This window comes from Manis pentadactyla, chromosome 4 (assembly GCF_030020395.1).
Source record: "Manis pentadactyla isolate mManPen7 chromosome 4, mManPen7.hap1, whole genome shotgun sequence".
NCBI classification, from domain to species: domain Eukaryota; kingdom Metazoa; phylum Chordata; class Mammalia; order Pholidota; family Manidae; genus Manis; species Manis pentadactyla.
Genome location: NC_080022.1, coordinates 142,836,956 through 142,850,430, shown reverse-complemented (window position 1 = coordinate 142,850,430; position 13,475 = coordinate 142,836,956). Strand labels below are relative to the sequence as shown.

General features: G+C 36.4%; 1 protein-coding gene across 2 annotated transcripts in view; it reads right to left on the bottom strand.

The window, feature by feature from the left end:
- Positions 1-13,475, bottom strand: part of SSH2 (slingshot protein phosphatase 2) — a 269,454-nt gene that overhangs the window by 151,682 nt on the left and 104,297 nt on the right. For both annotated transcript variants that reach the window (XM_057501072.1, XM_036906264.2), the window contains one exon: positions 577-620. In XM_057501072.1, the coding sequence (XP_057357055.1) occupies positions 577-620 (44 nt within the window). The remainder of the gene's footprint in view (positions 1-576; positions 621-13,475) is intronic.

The following is a 13,475-nucleotide window of genomic DNA, read 5'->3' as shown; positions in this document are numbered from 1 at the left end:
AATATTAGCCAGTCTGCAAAAATCACAAAATCTATCAAAATGAATGACAAACAAGTATAAAACTATAGGCTGAAATGTTCTCCAGTTGATATTTTCCTAAAACTAATGAAAATTTGCTTTTTATTACCCAAGATAGTTCTGGACTTGGGTCAAAACTGGGCCAATATTGGTCTTTCTGCATTTTTAAAAAAGCAATCTAGCATTTTAATCAATCAATCAATCAATCAATCAATCAAGTTATAATTGGTATACAACTTTATAGTTGTTTCAGGTGTACACCAAAATGTAATCTGCCACCTTAAGTCTTTCTGAGTCTGTTATATAACTTATGGCAATTCAGACTCATAAAATACAGGTATTTTACAGATGAAGAAACTGAAATTCACGAAGAAGAAAGAAGTCAGTCGCCCAAGGAAACTTATATGGTGAAACTAGAATTAAAACTGATAAAAACCTGGATTCTTAAAGCAATCTCATTTTGAGAGACCAATTATACATCTTGGAAAACCAGGATAACCTAATCTGAGAAGACTGAGAAACTACAGAAACGCTGTACGATATAATGAACCAACATACCTCCTGGGCTGTGACCGGCATTCCTCCTCCCCACTGTCGGCCTCCTGTATAGACAGGAAAATGAGAAAAAATAATTTAAAAACTGAGACTTCATATCATAATGTCAACAATACAACTTTACTAATCTTTACATGTAGGAATATCTCATTCATGCTGTGCATCTGAACTAAATAAGTCCACAAAAAGTGACTTCAACTAACCCAGGAGGTGGACATATATTAATAGAATTTATTCCTGAAGGAAATTTCAATAATCGTAACAAATTTCATTGATAACAAAGTGCTAATCCTTAAAAGAATTACCTCTGAAAACCAACTTAAGATGTTATGCTAGTGTTATGCTACTTCAAATTCAAAACGGGTGGGCATTTTCACTACCAAACAACAATCTCATCAAGATAATCTATTAATGATTCTCATCCCAAAGAACAACCTAAACAATGAGCACTGCTTCACAAAGTACTCACGATCAAATCATCATCACCATCAACATAATGGCTTCCAATGAGGATTTATAACGTACCAGGTACCTTGCTCAATGCTTTAAGTTCACTGTCCTACTTATTCCTTATAAACTCAGAAGGTTCATGGTACCATATTTCTCACTAATTCTAACACACATAATTTAGGATGAATGTCTACAATCAATGTGATAAAAAACATCGAGTCATATTTAACTGCAATATTTACTTGTTCTTAATGGCACATAAAATAATTGATGTTGTTATATAACTTATGGTAATTCAGACTCAATAAAATACAGGTATTTTACAGATGAGGAAACTGAAATTCACGAAGAAGTAGTCACCCAAGGAAACTCATATGGTGAAACTAGAATTAAAACTGATAAAAACCTGCCTCTCAACATGCTGAAAAAGTATATTGTTTATCCTCCCCTGGCCTATGTTAGGAATTATTATTTGTTAAGATATTACACAGATCTTAATGGAGATAATATTGCCAGGAAGGAAAAGTGAGAAAAGATAAGAGAATTAATAATACTGAGGTACCAACTTTTTCTTTAAATTTGCTCCCTGACATCTTATTTTTGTGATCTCTCTGGTCACTTTTGCCCTATTTGGCAAACACAAAAAAAGGAGAAAAATAATCCCAAAGAGTATGTGTACTGTCTTTCAATGAGCCACCTACATTTTCAAGTTTATTGAACCATCCTTTATTCACCTCTACGTAACTGTCTTCATTCCTGGGCACCCAAAGCCAGATCTGTAACTTTTATTCCCATTTTGTTTTCATTATTGATTTCAGGCATGTCTATTATTTTCCATGAAGGGAAGAACATAGCAAAGATTCTATCCCCAGAGGGAGGACAGGTAAAGTGTCATAGTGAATTATGCTCTTTGTCAGTGGGGGAGGTTTTAGGTTCCGAAGTATGTTTTCAGGGACTAAAAAGAAAGGTGTTAAAAGAAAAAGAACTGGTTGTTTCTAAAGTCAATAGAACCTGGAAAGTTTGCAAGGATAAAAATGAAAAGACTTAAATAAGCAAATGTAAATGTTGGAATTTGGCCCAAGGAATTATTATAAGTAGAAATGATTTCCTGGAATCTCATTTAACAAATAATGCTTAATTATTGTTATTATTGGTTAATAGATCTCAACTTATGAGGTATTCTCATATTTTTTAATTGTATATTACATCATACAGATATATTTAAAACTTGTGAGTTATGAAGTATAATAAAATGAGTACCTGTGAACACCATTCCACTTAAGAACTAGAAAGTACCAATACCTCTGCAACCACCTGTGTGCTTATTTCCTATGTCCCATTCCTATCCTTCTTCCAAGATGTGACTACTATCTTGAATTTTAAGTTTATAATCTTGCATTTACTCTACTATAAAAAGTTTGAAATATACAGAAAACTTGAAAGATCTGCAGTGAGACTGTATATCCACCACCTGGATTCTACCATTAATATTTTCTATACTTGCTGTATCATATCTACTTATCTCTGCCTACCCATCAATCCATCTTATTTTTTGATGCATTTCAAAGTAGATTACAAACATCAGTACATTTGCCCTTCAATGCATATAATTACTTATAATTCAGTATTATAATTTTTTTTCTTTTAAAGTAAAATTTATATAATATGAAATGAACAAATCTTAAGTGCACCATACCATTCAATCAGTTTTAACAAATTTATGTATCTGTATAACCCAAGCTTCTATCAAGAACTGGAACATTTCTGTCACATAAGAAATTTTTCTTGCATCCCTTCTCAGTCAATGCCTGGTACCACCCATCCCTGGAGGCAACCACTGTTCTGATTTTTCCTCCACCACATTTCTTTTTCATCAAAAATTAGTATAAAGCCTATTTATATGATTATATAGTTCATATAAATGGGATCATATAGTATGTACTCTTTTAGGGGAGCGTTCTTTCACCCAGCATTATGTTTTTGAGATTTATCCATGTTGTTGCATGTAATGGGAGCTCGTTCCTTTTTATTCCACAGGACTCCATTGTATGAGTATACCACTTTGTTTATTCATCTCCTATTGGTATAATATGTCTGGGATGTTTGAGTTTTTGTCTATTATAATAAAGATGTTATATGAGCATTCTTTTATGGTTGTTTTTTTTTGGTGGAGATATGTTTTTGTTTCTTTTAGCTCATAGGATAGGTGCATGTGTAGTTTTATAGGAAATTGCCAGGCTTTTTTCCAAAGTACTTATACCACATTACACTCTTATCAACAATGTATCACAGTTGCACTTGAAATCGAATTAGCAATTTCTTTTTTTAATTGTTATTGTTTTGGGGGTTCTTTAGTCACAAAAATATTCTACCATATTTTCTTATAAAAGCTTTATGGTTTTATTAATAAGATCTATAACCCATCCCAAGTACATTTTTGTATATAGAGTGAGAAGGAGATAAACACTCAGGAATCCTGCACACCTGGCCCCGGAGATCTGCTCCAGGAATACGAGTCCACATTGCTTAGGGCTTTGGTGATTAATGAGGCTGGACACCAGGGAGAGTTGGAACACTCTGGGGGGATGAGACTCCTGTCATTTGTGGAGGACAGGCATGCTCTGTCAGTCCCAATGAGACCCAACACAGAGGCAATAGTTTGGAAGATTTACCAGCAGCAGGAAGTGTGCCAGAGGGGTGGTGGTTGGAATGAGCTCTCTATGGAGGACAAAGGGCAAGCAGACAGCACTTTCTCAGCCCTCCCTCAGCCCAACTGGTCAAGGACTTACAGGAGCCAGCTCCAAAATGCTCCATACTCCTCACTGGCAGCTCAACCCTGCAAAGGCCTTCCCTGCATACCCACCTCACCTGGCCAGCTTAGCTCAGCAGCAGTCTTACTTTGCTGACTGGCAGGCAGAGAGTAGATGACACTTTCCTGGCCCTTCCTCAGCTCAACTGGTCAGGGACTTATAGGAGCCAGCTCTGAAACTCCATCTCTCTTGCTGGTGGCTCAGCCCATGGTGGCATTCTCCTGAATACCTACCCTGCCCAGCATACTCAGCCCAGGAGTGGTCCAATTTTGTTGACTAGCAGGCAGAGGGCAGACTATACTTTCCCAGCTCTCCTGGCCCTCCCTCATCTCAACTGGACAGATGCTTGTGGGAGCCAGCTCTAAACTCTCCACCTGCCCCACTGGCTCAACCCCAGTGCACCACGGAATGCCTGCCCCACCTGGCATACTTGCCCAGCAGCAGTCTGCCATTGCTGACCAGCAGGCAGAAGATAGCCCTGGCAATGATGAATCCCAGTAGAAGTGCCTCATGTCAAACAAACTGCACACAGAGGCTAGCTGTGGGGATGAGCCATTGCTGACCAACAAGCCCTGCCCACAGCCCACCAACAGCAACTGCAGCTCAGCTGCAAAAGCAAACCAGCCACTGGTAAGCAAATAGTCTTGTTTATAAGATAAAACACCAGAAAAAGGGTTAAATGAAAATGAAATTAGTAATAATCCTCTTGATAAAGAATTCAAAGTAATAGTCACAAAGAGGCTCATTGAACTTGGGAAAAGAATTCATGATCTCAGCAAGAACTTCAACAAAGAGATAGAAAATATGAAAAAGAGCCACTAAGAGCTAAAGAATACAATAACTGAAATGAAAAATACAATAGAGGGAATGAGTAGCAGACTTCTGGAAGCAGAGGAAAGAATCAGTATGATGGAAGATAGAGAATGGCTGAGAAACCAAGCTAAGGGACAGAAAGAAAATAGAATTTCTAAAAATGAGAAGATGCTAAGAGAGCTGTGAAGAAACTCCAAATGAAACAATATTCACATAATAGAGGTCCCAGAATGAGAAGAGGGAGACAAAGGAGTAGAAAGTCTATTTGAAGAAATATAGATGTAAACTTCCCCAATCTGGGGAAGGAAATAGACATACAGGTCCTGGAAATGCAGAGAGCCCCTAACAAGATGATCTCCAGGAAGATAACATCAAGACAAACAGTAATTAAAATGGCAGAAATTCAAGATAAAGAGAAAATCTTAAAAGCAGCAAGAGAGAGGCAGGCAGTTACCTATAAGGGAAACTCTATAAGGGAAATTAGCAGATTTCTCAGCAGAAACCTTACAGGCCAGAAGAAAGTGGCATGAAATATTCAAAGAATTGAAAGGGAAGAACCTACAGCCAAGAATTCTCTACCAAGCAAGGTTATCACTCAGAACTGAAGGAGAGATTAAAAGTTTCCTAGATAAATGAAGGTTAAAAGAATTCACCACCAATAAACTGGCCTTATAGGATATGTTAAAGAAACTTCTTTAGATGGAAATTTTCTTAAATCTGTTTTTCTTCAGTGAAAATAAACCTACAGTAAAGGTAGTACAACAATTACTTACAAAGTAAGTATGAAGTTAAACAAAAGTAGTAAAATCAACTATACACAAACTCAGTCAAGGTATACACAAAATATGTAGATTATGACATCTTATATATAAAGTGTGGAGGAGGAACAAGAATAAAAAAGTAGTACTTTAAAATGTGTTCAAACTCAAGTGACCATCACTCAATATAGGCTGTTATATATTTAGGAAACTATCTATGAACCTTTTGGTAACTACAACCTACAGTCTATGACAGATACACACATGCAAGGAATCCAAGCATAACACTAAGGAAAACCACAGAATAACAAGAGAAGAGTAGAAGAGAGGAAGAAAGGAACAAAAATGACTAGAAAACAGTTAATAAAATGGCAACAAGTACAGACCTGTCAATAATTATCTTAAATGTAAATGTACTGAATGCACCAATCAAAAGACACAGAATGGCAGAATGAATAAAGAAACAAGACCATCTATATGCTGCCTACAATAGACTCATTTCAGACCTAATGATATACACAGACTGAAAATGAGAGATAGAAAAAAGACATTTCATGCAAACAGAAGGGAGAAAAAGGAATAGTAGTACTACATCTGACAAAATATGGACTTCAAAGCAAAGAGAGAAACAAGAGACAAAGAAGGACATTGTACAACAATAAACAGATTAGTGCAACAAGATATAACAATTGTAAATATCTAGGAACCTAAGTATATAAAACAAATACTAACAGACGTAAAGGGAGAAATAGACAGCAACACAATCACATTAGAAGATTTTAACACCCCACTTATATCAATCGATAGATTATCCAGCAGAAAATAAATAAGGAGACAGAGGCATTGAATGACACATCAAACCAGATGCACTTAACAGAGATACCTACAGAACATTCCACCCCAAAGCAGCAGGATACACATTTTCCTCAAGTGCACATGGAATGTTCTCTAGAATAGATCACTTATTAGGCCACAAGAAAAGCCTCAATAAATTTAAAACCTGAAATTCTACCATGCATCTTTTCAGAACACAATAATATGATACTAGAAATCAATCATGAAGAAAAGCAAAAACACCACAACCACTGGCTAAACAATATGCTTCTAAATAATCAATGGATTAATGAACAAATCAAAAAGGAAATCAAATACTACATGGAGACAAATGAAAACAGAAACACAATGGTTCAAAATATGTGGGATGAAGCAAAAGTGGTTCTAGGAGGGAAGTACATGGCAGTACAGGCCTACCTCAAGAAACAAGAACAATCCCAAATAAACAATCTAAACTCACAACTAAAGGAACTAGAAATCAAGAACAAAGTCCAAAGTTAGTAGGAGGAGGGACATAATAAAGATCAGAGCATAAATTTTAAAAAAAAGAATATGAAAACAGAAAAAAAATCTATGAAATCAAGAGCTGGTCTCTGAAAAAATAAACAAAACAGACAACCCCCCTACCAGACTTATCAAGAAAAAGAGAGGGCACAAATAAACAAAATCAGAAGTGAAAAAGGAGATTTTACAGCTGACACCACAGAAATTCAAAGGATTATGAGGCCTCTATGAAAAACTATATGCTAATAACTTGGACAACCTAGAAGAAATGGACAAATTCCTAGAAATGTGCAATAAATCAAATCTGATGCAGGAAGAAACAGAAAATCTGAACAGACCAATTACCAGTAACAAAACTGAATTGGTAATCAAAAAACTCTCAACAAACAAAATGCCAGGACCAGATGGCTTCACAACTGAATTCTACCAAACATTTAAAGAAGAGCTAATATCCATCCTTCTTAAAGTATTCAAAAAAACACACAGAAGAGGAGGAAATACTTCCAAACTCATTCTGTGAGGCCAGCAGCACTCTAATACCAAAAACAGACAAAGAAAATACAAAAGAAGAACAGACCAATATCCCTGATAAACACAGATGTAAAAATCCTCAACAAAATAGTAGCAAACAGAATTAAAAAATACATCAAAAGGATCATCCATCACAACCAAGTGGGATTTATTACCGGGACACAGGGATGGTATAATATTAGTAAATCAATCAATATCATACATATACTGTATTAACAAAAGAAGGATAAAAACCACATGATCATCTCAATAGATGCTGAAAAAGCATTTGACAAAATTCAACATCCATTCATGACAAAAACTCTCAAGAAAATGGGTACAAACCTCAACATAATAAAGGCCACATATGACAAACCCACAGCTAACATCATACACAAGGGCAAAAAGCTGAAAGCTTTTCCTCTAAGATCAGGAACAAGAGAAGGATGTCTATTCTCACCAATTTTATTCAACATAGTACTGGAAGTCCTAGTCTCAGCAATCAGACAAGACAGAGAGATAAAGGGCATCCAAATTGATAAGGAAGAAGTAAAACTGTGACTATTTGCAGACAACATGATATTATATATAGAAAGCTCCAAAGACTCCACCAAAAAACTATTATAACTAATAACTGGATTTAGCAAAGTCACAGGATACAAAATCAATATATAGAAATCTGTTGTGATCTTATATACTAGTAATAAACTAGCAGAAGATAAACCAGGAAAACAATTCCACTTATAATTGCTTCAAAAAGAATAAAATACCTAGGAATAAACCTAACTAAGGAGGTGAAAGACCTGTACTCTGAAAACTATAAGACACTGGTGAAAGAAACTGAAGAAGACACAAATAAATGGAAATCTATCCCATACTCAAGGATAGAAATAATTAATATTCTCAAAATGGCCATCCTGCCCAAAGCAATTTATAGATTCAAAGCAATCCCTATGAAAACACCAATGGCATTTTTCAATGAACTAGAGCAAATAATCCTAAAATGTATATGGAACCACAAAAGACCTCTGAATAGCCAAAGCAATCTTGAGAAAGACAAACAAAGCTGGGGGTATCATGCTCCCGGACCTCAAGCTATACTACAAAGCTACAATAATCAAAACAGCATGGTACTGGCATAAGAACAGACAAATAGATGAATGGAACAGAATAGAGACCAAGAAATAAACCCACACATATATGGCCAGTTGATAAATGACAAAAGAGACAAGATTATACAGTGGGGAAAACACAGTCTCTTCAATAACTGGTGTTGGAAAAACTGGACAGCTACATGTAAGAGAATGAAACTTGATTACTGTCTACCACTATACACGAAAGTAAACCTGAAATGGGTTAATGACCTAAATATAAGACATGAAACCCTAAAACTCTTAGAAGAAAACACAGGCAAAAATCTCCTGAATATAAGCACGAGTAATTTTTTCCTGCACGTCTTCCCAGGCAAAGGAAACAAAAGCAAAAATACACAAGTGGGACTACATCAAACTGAAAAGCTTCTGTTAAGCAAAGAACACCATCAACAGAACAAAGAGGAAACTAAAAATATGGGAGAATACATTTGTAAACAATTTATCTGAAAAGGAGTTAACATCCAAAATATTTTAAAAACTCATATGTCTCAACACCAAATAAACATGATTTACAAACCCCAAATAAGCTGATTACAAAATTAGCAGAGGACCTGAATAGACATTTTGCCAAAGAAAACATTCAGATGGCCAACAAGCATGTGAAAAGGTGCTCCATCATCACTAATCATCAGGGAAATTCAAATCAAAACCACAGTGAGATATCACCTCACACCAGTTAGGATGGCCACTATCCTAAGACAAGAAATAACAAATGTCGGAGAGGATGTGGAGAAAAGGGAATCTTCCTACACTATTGTGGGAATGTAAATTGGTGCTGCCATTATGGAAAGCACTGTGGAGGTTCCTCAAAAAAACGAAAAATAGAAATACCACACAACCCAGTAACCCCATTCCTAGGAATTTACCAGAAAAAAGAGAATCTCTGATTGCAAAGATATGCACCCCTATGGTTATTCCACATTAATTCCAATAGCTAAGATATCTAAGTGACCCCGTATCTGCCGTTTAACTCACCCACTTGTGATAATTTCAGAGTTGCTATATTCTTTTCTATTACTAGAAATCCAATTCCTTGAGGCCATCTGGTTTCAAAAAGCAACAAGTCCCAACTCAAACCCTAAGACATACACAGACTAAAAGTCAAGGGATGGAAAAAGTATTTCATACAAACAATAGGGAGAAAAAAGCAGGTTTTGCAGTACTTGTATCAGACAAAATAGACTTCAAAACAAAGAAAGTAACAAGAGATAAAGAAGGATGTTACATAATGATAAAGGGGTCAGTCCAAGAAGAGGATATAACCATTATAAACATATATGCACCCAATACAGAAGCACCAACATATGTGAAACAAATACTAACAGAACTAAAGGAGGAAATAGAATGCAATGCATTTGTTCTAGGAGACTTCAACACACCACTCACTCCAAAGGACAGATCCACCAGACAGAAAATAAGTAAGGACACAGAGGCACTGAACAACACACTAGAACAGATGAACCTAACAGACATCTACAGAACTCTACACCCAAAAGCAGCAGGATACACATTCTTCTCAAGTGCACATGGAACATTTTCCAGAACAGACCACATACTAGGCCACAAAAAGAGCCTCAGTAAATTAACAAAGATTGAAATTCTACCAACCAACTTCTCAGATCACAGAGGTATAAAACTAGAAATAAATTGTACAAAGAAAACAAAAAGGCTCACAAACACATGGAGGCTTAACAACATACTCCTAAATAATCAATGGATCAATGACCAAATTAAAATAGAGATCAAGCAATATGTGGAGACAAATGACAACAACAGCACAAAGCCCCAACTTCTGTGGGACACAGCGAAGGCAGTTCTAAGAGGAAAATATATAGCAGTCCAGGTCTATTTAAAGAAGGAAGAACAATCCCAAATGAATAGTCTAAAGTCACAATTATTGAAACTGGAAAAAGAAGAAAAATGAGGCCCAAAGTCAGCAGAAGGAGGGACATAATAAAGATCAGAAAATAAATAAATAAAATTGAGAAAAATAAAACAATAGAAAAAAAATCAATGAAACCAAGAGCCGGTTCTTTGAGAAAATAAACAAAATAGATAATCCCCTAGCCAGACTAATAAACAAAAAAAGAGAGTCTACACACATAAACAGAATCAGAAATGAGAAAGGAAAAATCACGACAGACCCCACAGAAATACAAAGAATTATTAGAGAATACTATGAAAATCTATATGCTAACAAGCTGGAAAACCTAGAAGAAATGGACAACTTCCTATAAACATACAACCTTCCAAGACTGACCAAGGAAGAAACAGAAAATCTAAACACCAATTACCAGCAACGAAATTGAATCAGTAATCAAAAGACTACCCAAGAGCAAAACCCCCAGGCCAGATGGATTTACCGCAGAATTTTATCAGACATACAGAGAAGACATCATAATACCCATTCTCCTTAAAGTTTTCCAAAAAATAGAAGAGGAGGGAATACTTCCAAACTCATTCTATGAAGCCAGCATCACTCTAATACCAAAATCAGGCAAAGATCCCACCAAAAAAGAAAATTACAGACCAATATCCCTGATGAACATAGATGCAAAAATACTCAACAAAATATTAGCAAACTGAATTCAAAAATACATCAAAAGGATCATACACCATGACCAAGTGGGATTCATCTCAGAGATGCAAGGATGGTACAACATTAAAAAATCCATCATCATCCACCACATCAACAAAAAGGACAAAAACCACATGAACATCTCCATAGATGCTGAAAAAGCATTCGACAAAATTCAACATCCATTCATGATAAAAACTCTCAACAAAATGGGTATAGAGGGCAAGTACCTCAACATAATAAAGGCCATATATGACAAACCCACAGCCAACATCATTCTTAACAGCAAGAAGCTGAAAGCATTTCCTCTAAGATCGGGAACAAGACAGGGATGCCCTCTTTCACCATTTTTATTCAACATAGTACTGGAGGTCCTAGCCACAGGCAATCAGACAATACAAAGGAATAAAAGGCATCCAGATTGGTAAGGAACAAGTTAAACTGTTTGCAGATGACAAGATATTGTACATAAAAAACCCTCCAAACTACTAGAACTAATATCTGAATTCAGCAAAGTTGCAGGATACAAAATTTATACACAGGATACAAAATTAATACACAGAAATCGGTTGCTTTCCTATACACAAACAATGAACTAGCAGAAAGAGAAATCAGAAAAACAATTCCATTCACAATTGCACCAAAAAGAATGAAATATCTGGGAATAAACCTAACCAAGGAAGTGAAAGACCTATACCCTGAAAACTACAAGACATTTTAACAGAAATTAAAGAGGACACTAACAAATGAAAACTCATCCCATGCTCTTGGCTAGGAAGAATTAATATTGTCAAAATGGCCATGCTGCCTAAAGCAATCAACAGATTCAATGCAATCCCCATCAAAATACCAATAGCATTCTTCAACAAACTAGAACAAATAGTTCTAAAATTCATACGGAACCACAAAAGACCCCAAATAGCGAAAGCAATCCTGAGAAGGAAGAATAAATTGGGGGGGGGGATTATGCTCCCTGACTTCAAGCTCTACTACAAAGCCACAGTAATCAGACAATTGGTACTGGCACAAGAACAGACCCACAGACCAATGGAACAGAATAGAGTCCAGATATTAACCCAAACATATATGGTCAATTAATATATGATAAAGGAGCCATGGACATACAGTGGGGAAATGACAGCCTCTTCAACAGCTGGTGTTGGCAAAACTGGACAGCTACATGGAAGAGAATGAAACTGGATCATTGTCTAACCCCATACACAAAAGTAAATTCGAAATGATCAAAGACCTGAATGTAAGTCATGAAACCATAAAACTCTTAGAAAAAAACATAGGCAAAAATCTCTTGGAAATAAACATGAGTGACTTCTTCATGAACATATCTCCCTGGGCAAGGGAAACAAAAACAAAAATGAACAAGGGGGACTATATCAAGCTGAAAAGCTTCTGTACAGCAAAGGACACCATCAATAGAACAAAAAGGTACCCTACAGTATGGGAGAATATATTCATAAATGATAGATCCGATAAAGGGTTGACATCCAAAATATATAGAGCTCACACACCTCAACAAACAAAAAGCAAACAATCCAATTAAAAAACGGGCAGAGGAGATGAACAGATACTTCTCCAAAGGAGAAATTCAGATGGCCAACAGACACATGAAAAGATGCTCCACATCGCTCGTCATCAGAGAAATGCAAATTAAAACCACAATGAAATATCACCTCACATCAGTAAGGATCACCACGATCCAAAAGTCAAAGAACAACAAATGTTGGCGAGGATGTGGAGAAAGGGGAACCCTCCTACACTGCTGGTGGGAATGTAAATTAGTTCAACCATTGTGGAAAGCAGTATGGAGGTTCCTCAAAAAGCTCAAAATAGAAATACCATTTGACCCAGGAATTCCACTTATAGGAATTTACCCTAAGAATGCAGCAGCCCAGTTTGAAAAAGACAGATGCACCCCTATGTTTATCACAGCACTATTTACAATAGCCAAGAAATGGAAGCAACCTAAGTGTCCATCAGTAGATGAATGGATAAAGAAGATGTGGTACATATACACAATGGAATACTATTCAGCCATAAGAAGAAAACAAATCCCACCATTTGCAACAGTATGGATGGAGCTAGAGGGTATTATGCTCAGTCAAAGCCAGGTGGAGAAAGACAAGTACCAAATGATTTCACTTATCTGTGAAGTATAAGAACAAAGAAAAAACTGAAGGAACAAAACAGCAGCAGAATCACAGAACCCAAGAATGGACTAACAGTTACCAAAGGGAAAGGGACTGGGGAGGATGGGTGGGAAGGGAGGGATAAGGGGGGGGAAGAAAGGGGGCATTATGATTAGCATGTATAATGTGGGGGGAGTGCACGGGGAGGGATGTGCAACACAGAAGACAAGTAGTGATTCTACAACATCTTGCTACGCTGATGGACAATGACTGTAATGGGGTTTTTCGGGGGGACTTGGTGATGGGGAGAGTCTAGTAAACATAATGTTCCTCAAGTAATTGTAGAT